The following is a 17,681-nucleotide window of genomic DNA, read 5'->3' as shown; positions in this document are numbered from 1 at the left end:
GCATATTTAGAATCCACTGTAAATCTAATGCGATAGCCGTGTGAAGGAAAAATGACTCTTTACCCTTTCTGAGGTCATAATCGCCTTTCGACAAGCAGATGCTGCAGGAGATTAGATATTCTCGATTCTGACGTAACTAAGCAGACTAGTTGTCTCCATACTGGTCTGTAATCTAAATCTGACCTTCTCCCAACTACAGTATAAACCCAAAGATCAGAGAAAATCCTCAGAACTGATGCTTGCATGTACTGCTACTCTGTCGGTGTCACTTCACCTGATATCGGTAAACCTTAGTCTCAAACTAAGTCATCCGATCTCCAGTGTGTCTCTCTGTATCTGCCTCCACATCACCTGAAAATCATTTCATTTTAATGGATAATTCAGTTCATTATAGATGTGAAATAGAAAGAATTGCTTCCATAGGTAAAACCTTAATCTAAGCACTTTGCATGTTAAAAGCGCTGCAGAAATGTTCCTAGATCTGATCTAGTAAGATTTCCGTCTCAGTTTTTATGGAGAAGTTAGCCAGTTGTCAATTCAGACATGGAAGTCGACATGCTCAGATGCCATCACATTAACACAAAAGAGTCTGATTATTTTCGCGTATTTTCTATTTAGTACTTTTGCGCCGTAAAATCAAATGTGAATGTGAGTTTTTAGCGATATTCTTCATTAAATGTGTCTTCAGAATTCAGTGTTTCGGTTGTTTATCCATTAAAAGTTTGCTGAAAACCCATTCTGTCTGTTAAACAAGCAGATTAGTGAGACACCCACCACAACATCTCCTATTTTCTGTTTCTCTGGGACTTGCCACCCACATGTTGCACTGTGGCCACCGATGTTTTGAGCTTCATAGCAGCAGCGTGACCTTGTGTGTTTCTGTAACAACAGGACGTCCAGCCATGTGGAAAACACAACAGAGCAGCCAGCCGGGCCTCAGCTACAGGGAGGAGGTGGGATGCATCCTGTTCAACAACAATGGGTCAAACAGCAGCGAGGATTATTACAGGAATTTTATTCAGTGAGAGCGTTCACGTTAACAATGAGGCAGCGACATGGAGGGTAGATGGAAAATAAGCACAAAGAGCAATCACTTTGTAAAAGAGAATAAAATAGTGTGAAATACTACCACAAGACCAAACAGGCAAAATTGTAAGATAAAACCGAACTTAAATTAATGGAAAATACTAAAACTTAGGAGATTTGAGAGAAATAAAACAGGAACAAGTTTTCCCATGTTATCTCAGCTTATCTCATGAGTACAAATCAGGATTTTAACTTTTTTGCAATCAGGTTTCATTGTTTTTGACCTTATAGTGCATCAGCTGACTTCAGTTTGTTACTGAACTTGATAAAACTGAATTGCTCCCAAGCGGAGCACATAGATTTTTAGTTTCCTTTAACATTAACAAACAGACCTGCTATTGTTAGTTTCTCAGTGAGCTTTTCTCGAACCTCAGCGTCCATAAAGGAAGTTATTCCGACAAATTTGTGTTTGCGGTTTTGTGCATTTGTGCTTCACTTCTGCTAGTTTGTAAATATTCAAATAAAACACTGTGAGGTGACTTTGTGAAAAGATCCTGGATGCAAATATTTCATTCCAGCTGAGTCACTCTTGGTGGATCTCCATGGAGATCTGTGTCCCCCTCAGAGCCTCGACTTCATTAATCCCAGTGTGCTTCACAAACACTGAAACAATGCGCTGTTTGCTTTGTCACCTGTGCCCTGAATGAGTTTTACGTGCCTGACATCTGTGCTCAGGGTTATACATTATCTCGGTGGAGGACGAAGGGTTATAAATGTGTGGCAGAGCATGTCTGCTATTAGCTTTTCCCCTCGGCTGAACCCAGCTAGCTTCCATTTCTGATCAACAAAGCTGTTACTATAGCGCCTGGAGGAGTATAAGTAGCAGAGAAACCCTCATAGACTGCAGGTTTCCTCTGCAGATCTTAAACTTCAACAACAGGAATTTATCATTATGGTAAGTTTCTTTGTTCTCACAGAAACACTGGCCACTTTCAAAGATGTTGTTTTAGCCCAAAAGGCAGCTCAAGACCTTACTAATTTATCTGCTATGTTTCTGAAGAGGGAGTGCCTCTCTATTCATGTCGGCCAAGCTGGCGTCCAGATGGGCAATGCATGCTGGGAACTCTACTGCCTGGAGCACGGCATCCAGCCTGACGGTCAGATGCCCAGTGACAAGACCATTGGAGGAGGAGACGACTCCTTCAACACCTTCTTCAGTGAGACTGGAGCTGGAAAACATGTTCCCAGAGCTGTGTTTGTGGACTTGGAGCCAACAGTCATCGGTGAGATCAATAAGGAGACTTTTGGGTGGTGCTTTCTTAGCTCTGGATATATTTAGGACACAGAAGTTTTGCAAAGTCTCTTTTAACATTGGGTAGCAGTGGAAAAGTGTGATTGTACAAAAAGTTTGTACAAAAAGTTTGATTTGTGTGTCAATGTTTTCTGATTTCAGATGAGGTCCGTACAGGAACCTACCGTCAGCTCTTCCATCCTGAACAACTGATCACTGGGAAAGAAGATGCAGCCAACAACTACGCCCGCGGTCATTACACCATCGGTAAGGAGATCATCGATCTGGTTCTGGACAGGATTCGAAAACTGGTGAGTTTGATGTCAATAATCATCCGTTTAACTCAAAGTGTTACCAGTTACTAAGAAGAGTTTATCTGTCTCCCTGCAGGCTGACCAGTGCACAGGCCTCCAGGGTTTCCTCATCTTCCACTCCTTTGGAGGAGGAACCGGCTCCGGCTTCACCTCTCTGCTCATGGAGCGTCTCTCTGTCGACTACGGCAAGAAATCCAAGCTGGAGTTTGCAGTTTATCCGGCTCCTCAGGTGTCCACAGCCGTGGTGGAGCCCTACAACTCCATCCTGACCACCCACACCACCCTGGAGCACTCTGACTGCGCCTTCATGGTGGACAATGAGGCCATCTACGACATCTGCCGCAGGAACCTGGACATCGAGCGTCCCACCTACACCAACCTGAACAGGCTGATTGGACAGATCGTCTCCTCCATCACCGCCTCCCTGCGCTTCGACGGAGCCTTGAACGTGGACCTGACGGAGTTCCAGACCAACCTGGTGCCCTACCCTCGTATCCACTTCCCCCTGGCCACCTACGCCCCGATTATCTCAGCAGAGAAGGCCTACCACGAGCAGCTCTCAGTAGCAGAGATCACCAATGCCTGCTTTGAACCGGCCAACCAGATGGTGAAATGTGACCCTCGTCATGGCAAGTACATGGCCTGTTGTCTGCTGTACCGTGGAGATGTGGTGCCCAAAGAAGTGAACGCTGCTATCGCCACCATCAAGACCAAGCGCACCATCCAGTTTGTGGACTGGTGTCCAACTGGCTTCAAAGTGGGCATCAACTACCAGCCTCCCACTGTGGTTCCTGGAGGAGACCTGGCCAAGGTCCAGAGGGCCGTGTGCATGCTGAGCAACACCACCGCCATCGCCGAGGCCTGGGCCCGACTGGACCACAAGTTCGACCTGATGTACGCCAAGAGGGCCTTCGTCCACTGGTACGTTGGAGAGGGGATGGAGGAGGGAGAGTTCTCAGAGGCCAGGGAGGACATGGCCGCCCTGGAGAAGGACTATGAGGAGGTGGGAACCGACAGCATCGGTGACGAAGGAGAGGAAGAGGGAGAGGAGTATTAAGTTTGAATCAAAACAAACAAATCAAGTCTTACTTTATTCCTTTTTGGCATCAAAGCTGCATCGAAGGTTCCAGACACTCTCAGATAATCTGAATGAGCACTTTGTTTGAAGTTTGCTTTTGTGTTCATGGTTTGTGACATTTGAAGGGTTAAAAGAAGAGGGGTTGGCATTTTTAGTGCTTCAAGGTATTATTGTATTTCAGTTGTCATAACTACAACAATATCATGTATTGATCTGACACAAAACAAGAATACTCTGTGGAAAATAAAGCAAAGTAGAATTTGTCTGTTTTCTTGGTGCTGAAATAAATCTGTCTTGCAACAATGAGAGGCCCTGCAGGTTCACAGAAACCACCTCGTCCCCTTTGTGTTCTGATGATTAGTTTCTTCAACTACCTCTGAGTGTGCTTCGCCAATGACAGTGTTTGCAGTTGAAGTGGAGTGAAGTTGAAGCAAACAAAGCCAGACAGGAGAGTAACTAAGGAAACAAAATGGGAACAAGTTCTGGCAATCCTTACTTGGCAGCTTGTTATTACGTCTCTCCGGTTACCTTCAGATGCAGCAGTGAAACATTAAACAGCCATTTGAACTCAAACATTCACAGTAGCTTAATATCTTTTACCACAAATTAGGAATTCCTGATTAGTTTTTTTCTAGTGGCTTCAGCATCACTATCGTCACTTTTACACTAAATCATTCTTCTGAAATTCTTTTAATGTTGCTAGCTCTCTAAATACAACAGTCTTAATCTGTTTGTGGAAATTCTTTGGGATAAAATCATAATCCTTTGTTAATCTAGCTGGTAGCATTACATGTGTCCAGTTAAGTCAATGCGTCCACCGTGCTGCCTTTCTTTTTTTTTGTGTACCTACATCGACGCTGAGCAACCTGCTGGAAGAGAAACACAGATCTCAGATGTCAGCGGCCTTTGAGAGCAGTCGGCAGCCTTTGCAATGCAAATGAATGTCAACCAAAGAGGTAATGCAACGGTGATCTGTAACAAAAGCCTATTCAGTCCACTCTGGGGAGATAATCTGTTTCATCTCCTGTGAGATTAGAAAACGCTGGCTCCAAATGCATCGTTTCAACACAAGCATGTGAGGGAAGTAATTCTTTCATGCACATGAATTATTTTCAACTGAGGGGTTGTGAGTTTGATCAATCAGCAATGAAATGTTTCCTCAGCTAGATGAAGTGTCCTTCCACATATCTGACCTCATGTTTGCTGCTCAGTAAAAACAACTAACCAGCCTTAAATCTAACGTGTCAAACTGAGGAGATGTCAGGCGCTTTGGGCTCATGTTTCACAGCCACTCAGGTCACCGTTGACGGTTACTCAGCTGTGTAACAACAGCCACTGTTCTATATATCTTGGTAGATTTTCTGTTTTGTGCTCTTCCTCCTCATGTTTCATCGAAGGAGCTGCTGTTTGCTCCTCCAGCTCCTCCAGTTACCACAACATGCCAGGCTGTTGCCTAGCGATGCAGCGCTATAAAGCAGCTTCCTGCACTCGTACCTGACACAACATCCCCAGTTACTCATCTCAGGTGAACCAGGGACTGCTGCGAGCAACAAAAACATGGTGAGGATCTCTTTATATTCCTCTAATGATCAACTTTACAGGATTTTTAAGGAACAACACCTCAGACAGATGACAAAAACTAAGTTTGATGCTGATATTTTGTGTGTTTGATCAGATATTTGGGGTTTATTGACAGTTCTCTTTCTGTTTAGCTGTAAAAATATGAGATTGTCAAGCTGCTAAGTGACTCATCATGGCATTTTAACATTTCTCCTGCTTGCTTAAAAAGAGGAACAATCACAGCTGCCTTTTTAAAGTGTTCCTGCAGCTGTTTTCCGTTCCGATGAAGTGTAGATTAACTTGATCTTGGTTCTGTTACATGGTGTGAATGGGTTCAAGTAACAGCTCCTGTCTCGGGGAAATAGACCTGAACATTCGCGGTGTTAATTACTTTTGAACTAATGGATGTGCTGTCCTATTTTTCTTCCAGTCATCTGAAATCTGTATACCTCACAGTGTGAAAGAGATTGGGTTGTGCTGTGATATTTTGTTCTTGACATCTGAACAACTTGTTCTTGCAGCGTGAGTGTATCTCCATCCATGTCGGCCAAGCTGGAGCCCAGATAGGCAATGCATGCTGGGAGCTCTACTGCCTGGAGCACGGCATCCAGCCTGACGGTCAGATGCCCAGCGACAAGACCATCGGAGGAGGAGACGACTCCTTCAACACCTTCTTCAGTGAGACTGGAGCTGGAAAACATGTTCCCAGAGCTGTGTTTGTGGACTTGGAGCCAACAGTCATCGGTGAGATCAATAAGGAGACTGTTGGGTGGTGCTTTCTTAGCTCTGGATATATTTAGGACACAGAAGTTTTGCAAAGTGTCTTTTAACATTAGGTAGCAATGGAAAAGTGTGATTGTACAAAAAGTTTGATTTGTGTGTCAATGTTTTCTGATTCCAGATGAGGTCCGTACAGGAACCTACCGTCAGCTCTTCCATCCTGAACAACTGATCACTGGGAAAGAAGATGCAGCCAACAACTATGCCCGCGGTCATTACACCATCGGTAAGGAGATCATCGATCTGGTTCTGGACAGGATTCGAAAACTGGTGAGTTTGATGTCAATAATCATCCGTTTAACTCAAAGTGTTACCAGTTATTAAGAAGAGTTTATCTGTCTCCCTGCAGGCTGACCAGTGCACAGGCCTCCAGGGTTTCCTCATCTTCCACTCCTTTGGAGGAGGAACCGGCTCCGGCTTCACCTCTCTGCTCATGGAGCGTCTCTCTGTCGACTACGGCAAGAAATCCAAGCTGGAGTTCGCTATCTATCCGGCTCCTCAGGTGTCCACAGCCGTGGTGGAGCCCTACAACTCCATCCTGACCACCCACACCACCCTGGAGCACTCTGACTGTGCCTTCATGGTGGACAACGAGGCCATCTACGACATCTGCCGCAGGAACCTGGACATCGAGCGTCCCACCTACACCAACCTGAACAGGCTGATCGGACAGATCGTCTCCTCCATCACCGCCTCCCTGCGCTTCGACGGAGCCTTGAACGTGGATCTGACGGAGTTCCAGACCAACCTGGTGCCCTACCCTCGTATCCACTTCCCCCTGGCCACCTACGCCCCGGTTATCTCAGCAGAGAAGGCCTACCACGAGCAGCTCTCAGTAGCAGAGATCACCAATGCCTGCTTTGAACCGGCCAACCAGATGGTGAAATGTGACCCTCGTCATGGCAAGTACATGGCCTGTTGTCTGTTATTCCGTGGAGACGTGGTGCCCAAAGATGTCAACTCCGCCATCGCCACCATCAAGACCAAGCGCACCATCCAGTTTGTGGACTGGTGTCCAACTGGCTTCAAAGTGGGCATCAACTACCAGCCTCCCACTGTGGTTCCTGGAGGAGACCTGGCCAAGGTCCAGAGGGCCGTGTGCATGCTGAGCAACACCACCGCCATCGCAGAGGCCTGGGCCCGACTGGACCACAAGTTCGACCTGATGTACGCCAAGAGGGCCTTCGTCCACTGGTACGTTGGAGAGGGGATGGAGGAGGGAGAGTTCTCAGAGGCCAGGGAGGACATGGCCGCCCTGGAGAAGGACTACGAGGAGGTGGGAACCGACAGCATCGGTGACGAAGGAGAGGAAGAGGGAGAGGAGTATTAAGTTTTAATTAAAACAAACAAACCGATGCTTTCTAGGCTCTTTTGGGCACCAGTGCACTTCAAACAACCTTTCCTGCATCGACGGCTTAACTATCTGAAAAGCACTTTGTTTGAAGCACACTGTGGCCCTTTTATGTTAAAGTTTGTGATGTCTTGAACTTTGGTTGTTTTTGGTAATTAAAAAAACACAACATTTAGTCCAGTTAAAATGTATGTTCATGCTTCACCTGTACAGCTGCGAAAGTCTTTGCTCCTTTCTATGTAACATAACAAAAGAACTGTGTTGTACTGTTGGACAGCCACTGTACGGACTGATTGCATCATAAGAAAACTGTTTAGTTAAGTGGTATCGAAAAGTCGTGTGTTGAGTTTTTCTTGTTCAAATAAAATCATCCAGCTTTACACTGTACTGTACAGTCTGCTGTTTTCATTGTCAATATATCACTGTTCTTATGGCTTTTAGTGTGTCCTTCCGAAATGATTAACGTCTAAAACACATGATATTCAGACTTTGTTCCGTTTCTCCAGAGAAACTCAGCTCTGTACTTCACATTTCATTCTTTATTAAGACATTTAAAAAAATCCTAGGTTCTGTCAGGAAAAGTAGCCATTAGATGGTGATTACACAGTGGAAATATCTTTTCAAAGTAAGCTTCACAATTTAGCAAATTTATACCTCCTTAGTCACGTATATTGTTTTCCATGTTAATGTGTCAAAAGATCAAGAGGACAAAAGTCAGTGAAGGTAAAACATGCGTCATTGCCTGAAGTGTGTTGGACTAAGTTCTTGCCAATATGTAATATGGATTTGAACTCAAAAACTAAACGGAGCCATGTAGCCTTTATTTTCCGTCAGTTTGTGGTCATTTCCGGTCTCTCTTTTATTGCATGGAATCTCTATGCATTTCTCATTTTACACCTCTGTCTGGTCATTTAGAATCTCTTTGTGATTGTGTTGTGCCATTTTGTCATCATTTTCTTCCTCAGTGTGGACAGTATTGTCTTTGTGTTTGCTTTGAGTCTTTTGTGTTTGTTTGTGTGGTCATTTTGCTATTTTGGGGGATTGTTTTGCATCTCTCTGTGATCATTATACTTCCCTTTGTAGTTGTTTTGTGCCCATTGTGATTATTTTTGCATCTCTTTGTGGTTTTTTTAAGTTTCTGTGGTATTTAAGTGTCTTTTGTGATTATTTAACGCCTATTTGTGGCTATTTTACTTCTGTTTGTGGTCATTTTGAGTCTCTGTGGTTATTTTTGCATGTCCTTGTGATCATTTTGTTTGTCTTTCTGGTTGTTCCATGTGTCATTTTGCCCCTTTTTATGGTTGTTTTATGTACCCTTGAGGTTATGTTGCAGTATTTAAGTCTCTTTGTGTTTTATTGAGTCTTTAAGTGCCTTTTGTGGTTATGTTGTGTCATTTTGTGTGTCGTGGTTGTTTTGCTTTACTGTTTAATTTTGCATCTGCTTGTGGCAATTTTCTTCTGTGGACAGTTGGTGTGTCTTTTTAGTCGTTTTCCTCTGTTCTTAATCATTCTCTGTCTTTTTGTTGTTGTTTTGCTGTGTTTAAGTGACATTTTACAGGTAGGACAAAAATTGCAGACACAGCTGGTGAGTAGAATTTGATTGTTGAATTTACACCAGGGAGGAACTTGAACGCATCTTCAGACATCACTCTGATCTTGAATTTTATGTGTTACATCAACAGAATTAAAAAAAACAATCAAAACATCTTAAATGTGAAACCTCTAGTTATGTAAAAAGCAAAAAAATCGACCATTAAATATTTACATTTGCTTGTTTAAACGCTGGTGTTGTAACTTCCGAGGCGCTCTTGAAGCAGTTCCAGTCAACGGCTGTTCCCGCCAACCGGAAATTCAAACTTCGGCTGAGGCCCCGCCCCCGGGGAGGTATAAGTACTAGCGGCGGCTTCTCCGCCCCTCACTACCGCCTTCAACACCCGATCCTTCACGTCGGCTAGAGGGAAAACTACTGAACTAACAATGGTGAGTTTAAATGGAATAAACTGCCAAAAATGTTATTCTGAAGCTTTAAAAATACTATTTAATATGTTGTGCGACTTAGTTTTTGTCTTTGTTGAAAGGAAATAGTTGCATTTGTTTTGAAAAATGCCAGTAACTGTCGAATATTAACAAAGTTGACGAAATTATGTTTAAGATTAAAGCTAGCGAAAAAGTCTGTTTGTTTTAGCTAAAATGACCGCTCTTTGTCGCGGCCCCGCATGATTAACTGGGTGTGACGTGGTTGAGGCTGAACTAGTGGCGCAGTTTTAGGGAGAAAATGGACCGGAAAGTACCGTTAAACCGCCAAACTGTTACTTTAACCTGTTAACTTACGGCGGACTTTAATAAAACACTTCGTATGAGTTTGAGTGAGCATGTGCCACGTTGTCCAGGAAGTAGCTCCACCGAAGGCCAAACTTTTTATAATATGTGAGCAAACTAGCGGCGCCATCAGATAACGCCCTGCCCATGAACACAGCAGTGTGGGGGCAGGGTGGAGGCTGTCCCAGGGTTTCAGACAGCCTTTGCCTGCCGGTGGGGGATTTTCACTGATCTGCCGCTGGGAGGAGAACGCTGCCATGTGACTGGACGGCAGCTTTCAGAGGCTGCCTTTGGCTGAGTTTCACTGGGAGGGAAACTGTCATGTGACCGAGCGTGTTCCCGCCAAGATGCGTTAATGTACATCCGGTGACAAGGTTTAAGAGTTTAAAATTCCAGGAAGCTGCAAAACTGCGCACTGTTGGAAAGAATCCTTGAAAGTCAGGGTTATGTAACTGCTATTTGCGTTTCAAACGGTGTCTGCTGCCATTTTCAGTTATGTAAACCCCACGTTTTTAACAGTAAATGAAGCGATAAAAGTAAAGTCATTCTAAATAGGATGCAGCTTTACTGACATGTTTTGAGGGCCAGGAGTAGTTAATATTTAGAACTTTAAAAATACTGGTTGTGTAATTGTAGCATGACACATTGAATTTTAGATGTTTCAACTTTTGTCCATTTAGTGTAGATAGACCATTACTTATGTGGAACTGATCAGATAGTGAAGCTATTTAAATTATGGCATAACTAGTCTGTATTTAAAGGGTGGCACTTCAGGTGAATAGGGTAATATTTGCATACATGGAGTGTTCCAGGCTGATGACTAACTATATGTATTTGTTGTACATTTTCTAAGAATTGATCTTGTAATATGCAGATAAGATATTGTATAGTTGAAAATGAATAAATGTCCATATTTATTTGGAACTCAATTTGCAAGATGAAGCTGAACTGAACATTATGAAACCTTCCAAGTTATTTACTAATTTTTTTTTCAGCATTTTAAATTGTTTTTCTATGATTCTACAGTTGTAATTTTTCAAACTAATCAGCTTTGGCCCTTTTTAAGACACAGAAGTGACTGTACAGATTCTTTGCCTCACCAGATTTGTTTTGTTTAAAACCTAAAATCTAACTTTCTGACCTGTCTGTCCTCTGCAGCGTGAGTGTATTTCTATGCATGTCGGCCAGGCCGGCGCCCAGATGGGCAATGCATGCTGGGAGCTCTACTGCCTGGAGCACGGCATCCAGCCTGACGGTCAGATGCCCAGCGACAAGACCATCGGAGGAGGAGACGACTCCTTCAACACCTTCTTCAGCGAGACTGGAGCTGGAAAACATGTTCCCAGAGCTGTGTTTGTGGACTTGGAGCCAACAGTCATCGGTGAGTTTTACCAAACGGATCTCCTAAATTATGTGGTAGAAAAATCAAACGGTACATCCTCAAAGCCTAAAAATTTTAGAATTGACTTCTTTATTTTTGTGTCATGCACAAGTGTGCCAGCCCTGACTGGCTTATAAGACATCATTATACCAGCAATGCAGCAAAAAACACATTCTGCTGCTCGGTTCTCAAACAAAATATGCTGACTTTTATGCCAGGCTTGGCAAAGATTCTGCCTCTTCTAAAACCTAGCTCTAGGGTTTTTCATAAGATCTTAAGTTCTTTGTGTAGCTGATGATTGAGTTGCAGCAACTGTAAATGTGTTGTGACTTAAGTCATTGAACTTCTGTATTTTGAAGTTTAATGCAGCTCATTTTAGCATTAGTTCTCAGGAAATTGTCACCATAGTTGAATTACGTGAAGTTTAATTCTAATCCTGACTTCTTGTTGCTCTGCAGATGAAATCCGTACAGGAACATACCGTCAGCTCTTCCACCCCGAGCAGCTGATCACAGGCAAAGAGGATGCCGCCAACAATTACGCTCGTGGTCACTACACCATCGGAAAAGAGATCATTGACATGGTTCTGGACAGAACACGCAAGCTGGTAAGCCCAGACTCCTTAAACATGTTAAAATTTTGCACTTTTAAACTGATGTTAACGCCAGATCTAACATTTTGAACTGTGGTGTTTCAGGCTGACCAGTGCACAGGCCTCCAGGGTTTCCTCATCTTCCACTCCTTTGGAGGAGGAACCGGCTCCGGCTTCACCTCTCTGCTCATGGAGCGTCTCTCTGTCGACTACGGCAAGAAATCCAAGCTGGAGTTTGCAGTTTATCCGGCTCCTCAGGTGTCCACAGCCGTGGTGGAGCCCTACAACTCCATCCTGACCACCCACACCACCCTGGAGCACTCTGACTGTGCCTTCATGGTGGACAATGAGGCCATCTACGACATCTGCCGCAGGAACCTGGACATCGAGCGTCCCACCTACACCAACCTGAACAGGCTGATCGGACAGATCGTCTCCTCCATCACCGCCTCCCTGCGCTTCGACGGAGCCTTGAACGTGGACCTGACTGAGTTCCAGACCAACCTGGTGCCCTACCCTCGTATCCACTTCCCCCTGGCCACGTACGCCCCGGTTATCTCAGCAGAGAAGGCCTACCACGAGCAGCTCTCTGTGGCTGACATCACCAATGCCTGCTTTGAACCGGCCAACCAGATGGTGAAATGTGATCCTCGTCATGGCAAGTACATGGCCTGTTGTCTGCTGTACCGTGGAGATGTGGTGCCCAAAGATGTCAACTCCGCCATCGCCACCATCAAGACCAAGCGCACCATCCAGTTTGTGGACTGGTGTCCAACTGGCTTCAAGGTGGGCATCAACTACCAGCCTCCCACTGTGGTTCCTGGAGGAGACCTGGCCAAGGTCCAGAGGGCCGTGTGCATGCTGAGCAACACCACCGCCATCGCAGAGGCCTGGGCCCGACTGGACCACAAGTTCGACCTGATGTACGCCAAGAGGGCCTTCGTCCACTGGTACGTTGGAGAGGGGATGGAGGAGGGAGAGTTCTCAGAGGCCAGGGAGGACATGGCCGCCCTGGAGAAGGACTATGAAGAGGTGGGAACCGACAGCATGGGTGAAGAGGATGAGGAGGGAGAAGAGTATTAAGTCCTGGAACATCTGTTTGTAGCTCCATGAAGCCATACTGGACTCATTCCTTCAACTCTGCACATTCGTTCATGTTCATTTTTATTTGTGCAAACTAATAAAGAAGGTCAAGCATATTCTCTTGTCTGTGTTGACTTTAGCAGTGAATGTTAAAGTAGTCTAGGCTGATGCTCCAGTGACTGATGTGTATTTGCAGGTACTTTAAAGCAGTGGTTCTCAACACTGTTCCTCAGGACCCCATGTCCTGCATGTTTTAGATGCTTCCCTGCTCCAACACACCTGATTCAAATGATCAGCTTATCAAGCCTCTGCAGAAGCCTGATAACGAGCTGATCATTTGAATCAGGTGTGTTGGAAGAGGGAAGCATCTAAAACATGCAGGACATGGGGTCCTGAGGAACAGGGTAGACTGATCTGTTTAGGAATCACCTTAAAGTTAAATCAGGAGTTCCAGAGCACAAATCACAGGTCACAAGATGTTGTTGCAGCACTTGAACACAAATTTATTTAAGGTGTCACAGATACAAAATAGCTTTTATTTTTTTCATAGAATATTTTTTAGTTGCATTTTCTGTCTTGCAAGAGGTCAATAACAATATATCCAGAGACATAAAATGATCTGAGTGGCACAAACAGAAGGATTTTTTTTTTTTTCTTGTCAGATGAGGATGCAGCAGGATGTGGAAATATAATGTAATCATCACACTTCATGTATTTAAAATAGATTTTTAAAATTTAGCTTCCTTGGTTGGAAACCATCTGACAGCAGCACAGGTTCAACAAACTTTAACCACACGGACTAGGAAAAATTAAATCTGGCTTAAACTGGAGCTACTGGAAGTTGAGGTTGGATTTTCACAGGTAGATCAATCTGGTGTTTAGTTTGTGGTTCAGAGTTTAATGTCTGCACCACAAACGGTTAAAAAAATCCCACTCCTGTGTAAATCCTTCCTGACCTTCACTTTGTTTTGTGTGACATCACTGTTGGGTTTTCAAGGCAAAGAAGTCATTTTTCATCATGGCAGAGAGGAACAGGGTGAGCTGAGGGGCGGGGAGGAGTGACAGGCTGGACTGGTTTCACTGGGGCAGAGCTTTGAGGATGGCGTTCACCTCTTCAGCCACTGCAGTCAGCGCAAACTCAAACTGGTCCTGGAAACGACAAGAAACCTCATCAGTTGGGCTTTCCAGGTAAGATACTGGTCAGAGTAGAGTTTAGGAAATCACTGTGAAGCTGTTGAGAAATTCTCAGTTTTAACAGCAAATATGTAGATATTGCTCGTCTGTGAGTCTGGACAAATGAAAAACATTTCATACCTGCACCCAAAAACTGATTACTTGGACTTTATTTGTTGGTAAACTTGTGGCACTGTTTAGTGAGAGGTCATGTTTATTTCAGTTGAGCCAACATTGTTAAAATATTTGAGTCCAGAAAGCAAAGTCACAGAAAATCAGCCTAAATAAGTAACTTCAATAAAGATTATAGTGTGGCATCTGGAATAGAGGGGGAAAAAGTCTCAATCTATATTTTAATCATTTTAAATAACATCAATAATGACTTTTTCATGGTCAGAAACGACACAAAAATAATTGATTTAGCTTTAATTTGTCATTAAGTTTGACCTTTTTTGGTTAGGAAATGGTCAACCTATTGCTCATGTTAGCTAAGAATCACTGTACTGGATATAACAGTTTACTTCTGCTTTTTAAATCAAAAAAGGATTTTATTTTGAAGTTTATAGTAAATGTGGAGAAGCTTGTATCAAACCTGACAGCTTAGTTACTTAACCCTCCTATCGTCTATCCTAAAATTAAGTGTGTAACGTCTGTAAATAAATGATTAACATAATTTTATTTTCTTCATATTTTATGTCTTTTCCTCATTTAATGAGAACATAAAACATGAAATTAATGTTTTCAATGTCCAGTCCACATGTTGTATGCGTCAGTGTTTTAGCTGTAGAAAACAAAAAAATATCAAGAACTTTCACAATTTAGTTTTGGATGACACAGGAGTCACTAACATGAAGTTTTATAATCTTCAAAAAACTTTAGGACCCTAAATGTTTTGAAATTGTGTTTGTTTTTCCTGGGGTCAGTTTGATTCCTGAACATAATACATGTTACTATTGTGGATAACAGAGTTTTTCATTCTAAATATTACAGATAACCAAAATATGTACTTATATTTGTATAAAAAAGGTGTATATTTGTATTATGAAGCCATTAAAACACCAAACAGAGATCTCTCTCTCCAATCTTTGATCAGTTAGTGAGATTTTGTTGTGATCTAAATGTCTCCACAGTCGAATAACAAGTTTTCTGGATGTCTAAGGGCAGGGGCTGGGGATTGTTTTATTGAAAGGGCTCCTTAGGTGCTCAACAAAAAGACATAAAGACACATCAACTTGGGGAACAATTTTAATTGTAAGAATTTTCTGGACGTTCAATTTCTGGAGTCAAATTGACCCCAATTATGAAAGATGTTAGTAAATGTGAAGGTAATAGGAGACTTAAAAGAGAGTCTAGAAGCTCTGAGTTTAACAGTTCTGTCCTAATGAGACTTCTGTTTTGTGTTTCCACAGGTGAGGATGAACATCAAGGAAGACCTTCAGTTTTAAAGTCCAGCATCTGAATGAAAGAGTTGAGGACTTACAGAAGTGAAGCGTCTTCAGTGAAAAAGGTCAAGAGACAAAGAGCAAGTGTCTGAGGCGATATCTCAGAGAGTTAGTGGTTGGTAACCAGGAGGCTTCAGGTTCAAGACCAACAGCCACAAAAACACGAAGAGAAAACTCTATAGTCGCTTGAAAAACCATCTCTTATGTAGTCAGTAATCCTACCCTCTTCTATCAGTAGCTTTACTGTGTCTCTCTGACACTATAATACTCAGTCAAAACTTCAGCCGACCACTGTGTGGAGCTCGATGTCCCTCCAGTGACGTCTCTTAGAAACACCGGGGGAAACAACACCTTCACCACACTACCGAGGCCCCTTCACTACTGGAGCTTTTCCTCTTTGCTCTGTTGACGTTCCCTCTGGCTGAACAGTCTGTCATAAGCAGTAGTCAACTGCTCCTCCATTTCCTGAGCTGTTGCTTCAGACATTTACTCTTTGAATCTTCACTTTCAGTCTCTTATGTAATAGTGCGTAAGCCTACCCTCATGCTATGTCTCTCATAGTGTAGCTTCTGATTGTTTTTTCTGTAAGTCTCTTAATATAGTAAGTTAGTATGGTAAGTGTCAGTGCCCAAAGTAAAGAGACAAAGAGCAAGTGTCTGAGGCTGTAGCTCAGGGCGTTAGAGGAGCAGTTGGTAACCTAGAGACTGGAGGTTTGAATCTTGATATAGTAAGTTAGTCAGCGTTGTAAGTCTCTTAGAAAAGTTAGTGTCTTAACTAGTCTCTTAATACAGTCAACTTGATGGCAACACCTTTGACCAATTGCACTTTTTGCACTTTTTGCACTTACTAAAGGTTTTTCCTTATGTCTGAATTCTTGCTTGTGTTGTACGTCGCTTTGGACAAAAGCGTCTGCTAAATGAAATTGTAGAATTGTAGCAGTATGTAAGTCAGTGTCTTAATATAGTAAGTTAGTCAGTAGTGTAAGTTTCTTAATATTATAAGTCTCTTAATTAGAGCTGGACCCGAATATCCAAATATTCTGTCCTTACGGTGGTATCCGAATATTTGTTTTGAGAGCCGAATATTCGGATTCACCTCCATCGGACGTTACGATCCGACACGAATATTCGACTTATTCAGATGTTCATCATTAATCGGAGCTGAATATCTGGAGCCCAGAAATGGCTGCTCAGGCCAGCTCTACTCTTAATATAGTACGTTAGTATTGTAAGTGTTTTAATATAATTGGTATTGTAAATGACTTTAAAACATACTGGCTCTCACTGAGACACTGACTGACATACTAACTATATTAGGAGACTTATTCAGACACTACCTTACTGTTCCAGGAGACTGACATTACAAAGACACAATACTAACTAACTACATTAAGAGACTTACAACACTGACTAATTTAATATATTACGATTCAAACCTACAACCTCCAGGCTATCAACCACTCCTCTAACTCCCTGAGCTATCACCTCTGATTCTTCACTTTGGGACTTTAAAACGTGCTGACTCTTGTCGGACCAACCTGAGCTACTTGGTCAGACAGCTGTTCATGATTAATGTGAATGACGTTAGTTGGACTAATGCTACATCACAGACTTACAATAGGAAGTGACTCGATTAAGATGCTAAAATAGGACACTACTACATAAGAAAGTGAAGATTCAAAGACTAAGTCTCTAAGGTGATAGCTCAGGGAGTTAGAAGCGTGGTTGGTGACCAGGAGGCTGCAGGTTTAAATCTGATGGCAGACTGAAATGTCAGATTGAGAAAAGTTCCAACTGTACTATGACATGTTTTCAATAACAAATATTATTACTATATTAGTTAGTATTTACCTTGGTGCGGACCATCCCAGGTCTCTGGTCTCTGACGTGCTCCAGCGTTGCAGCGATGTCGATCTCCTTCACACCTGCAGGGAAACACTCTGATTAAACCTCTGAGGGATGACGTGGTTTTCTCTGGTGTTTAAATAGTCGTCAGATTCACCTTTAGCCATGCGGTTCAGAACCATGTCAATCAGGATGTATGTCCCTGTCCGACCAGTACCATCGCTGCAGAAACACAACAATAAATGAACTTAGATCAGATTTACAAGTGAGGAACAGACGGCGATTAAACTCTTCATGCATTACCTGCAGTGCACAATGATGGGGCAGGATCGTCCTCGGTAGCACTTATTCACCTTCCTGAGGAGGAAAACACAACAAACAATGATGATAATTTGGGTATAGTTATTTAATTTGATTATGTCTCCCTCTGTCACATATGCAAAGGTT

At 43.0% G+C, this 17,681-nt stretch overlaps 2 protein-coding genes and 1 long non-coding RNA gene across 12 annotated transcripts in view; 1 reads left to right on the top strand and 2 right to left on the bottom strand.

The window, feature by feature from the left end:
* The first annotated feature begins 1,870 nt into the window (after positions 1 to 1,870).
* LOC110969780 (tubulin alpha-1A chain-like) lies at positions 1,871 to 12,891 on the top strand. 7 transcript variants are annotated; one of them, XM_051942190.1, is made up of 5 exons: positions 1,871 to 1,981; positions 2,087 to 2,309; positions 2,480 to 2,628; positions 2,708 to 3,442; positions 12,533 to 12,891. In XM_051942190.1, the coding sequence occupies exons 1-5, from the start codon at positions 1,979 to 1,981 to the stop codon at positions 12,773 to 12,775; spliced, it is 1,353 nt and encodes a 450-aa protein (XP_051798150.1). In that variant the 5' UTR covers positions 1,871 to 1,978; the 3' UTR covers positions 12,776 to 12,891. The 7 variants fall into 7 exon arrangements, with proteins under 7 accessions (XP_051798150.1, XP_051798148.1, XP_051798147.1 ...); XM_051942188.1 differs by lacking the exon at positions 12,533 to 12,891 and adding an exon at positions 6,552 to 7,787 and having other exon boundaries at positions 1,882 to 1,981; positions 2,708 to 2,860; XM_051942189.1 differs by lacking the exons at positions 1,871 to 1,981; positions 2,087 to 2,309; positions 2,480 to 2,628; positions 2,708 to 3,442 and adding exons at positions 5,132 to 5,269; positions 5,791 to 6,013; positions 6,171 to 6,319; positions 6,399 to 7,325 and having other exon boundaries at positions 12,725 to 12,891.
* On the bottom strand, positions 3,371 to 7,348 carry LOC127531888 (uncharacterized). Its single transcript, XR_007939126.1, has 2 exons — positions 7,212 to 7,348; positions 3,371 to 3,520 (listed from the first exon to the last, which is right to left on the bottom strand). It is a non-coding gene; the product is annotated as an uncharacterized LOC127531888 (long non-coding RNA).
* A 361-nt stretch (positions 12,892 to 13,252) lies between the features above and the next one.
* The window catches only part of ptprnb (protein tyrosine phosphatase receptor type Nb), a 60,433-nt gene continuing 56,004 nt past the window's right edge, over positions 13,253 to 17,681 (bottom strand). For all 4 annotated transcript variants that reach the window (XM_051942376.1, XM_051942379.1, XM_051942377.1 and 1 more), the window contains 4 exons: positions 17,538 to 17,591; positions 17,392 to 17,456; positions 17,241 to 17,314; positions 13,253 to 13,924 (listed from right to left, as the gene is read on the bottom strand). In XM_051942376.1, the coding sequence (XP_051798336.1) occupies positions 13,853 to 13,924; positions 17,241 to 17,314; positions 17,392 to 17,456; positions 17,538 to 17,591 (265 nt within the window). In that variant the 3' untranslated portion in view covers positions 13,253 to 13,852. The remainder of the gene's footprint in view (positions 13,925 to 17,240; positions 17,315 to 17,391; positions 17,457 to 17,537; positions 17,592 to 17,681) is intronic.

Source organism: Acanthochromis polyacanthus, chromosome 22 (assembly GCF_021347895.1).
Source record: "Acanthochromis polyacanthus isolate Apoly-LR-REF ecotype Palm Island chromosome 22, KAUST_Apoly_ChrSc, whole genome shotgun sequence".
Classification (NCBI taxonomy): Eukaryota; Metazoa; Chordata; class Actinopteri; family Pomacentridae; genus Acanthochromis; species Acanthochromis polyacanthus.
Note: the sequence above shows the minus strand (reverse complement) of the source record. Positions and strands in the feature narration are given on the sequence as shown.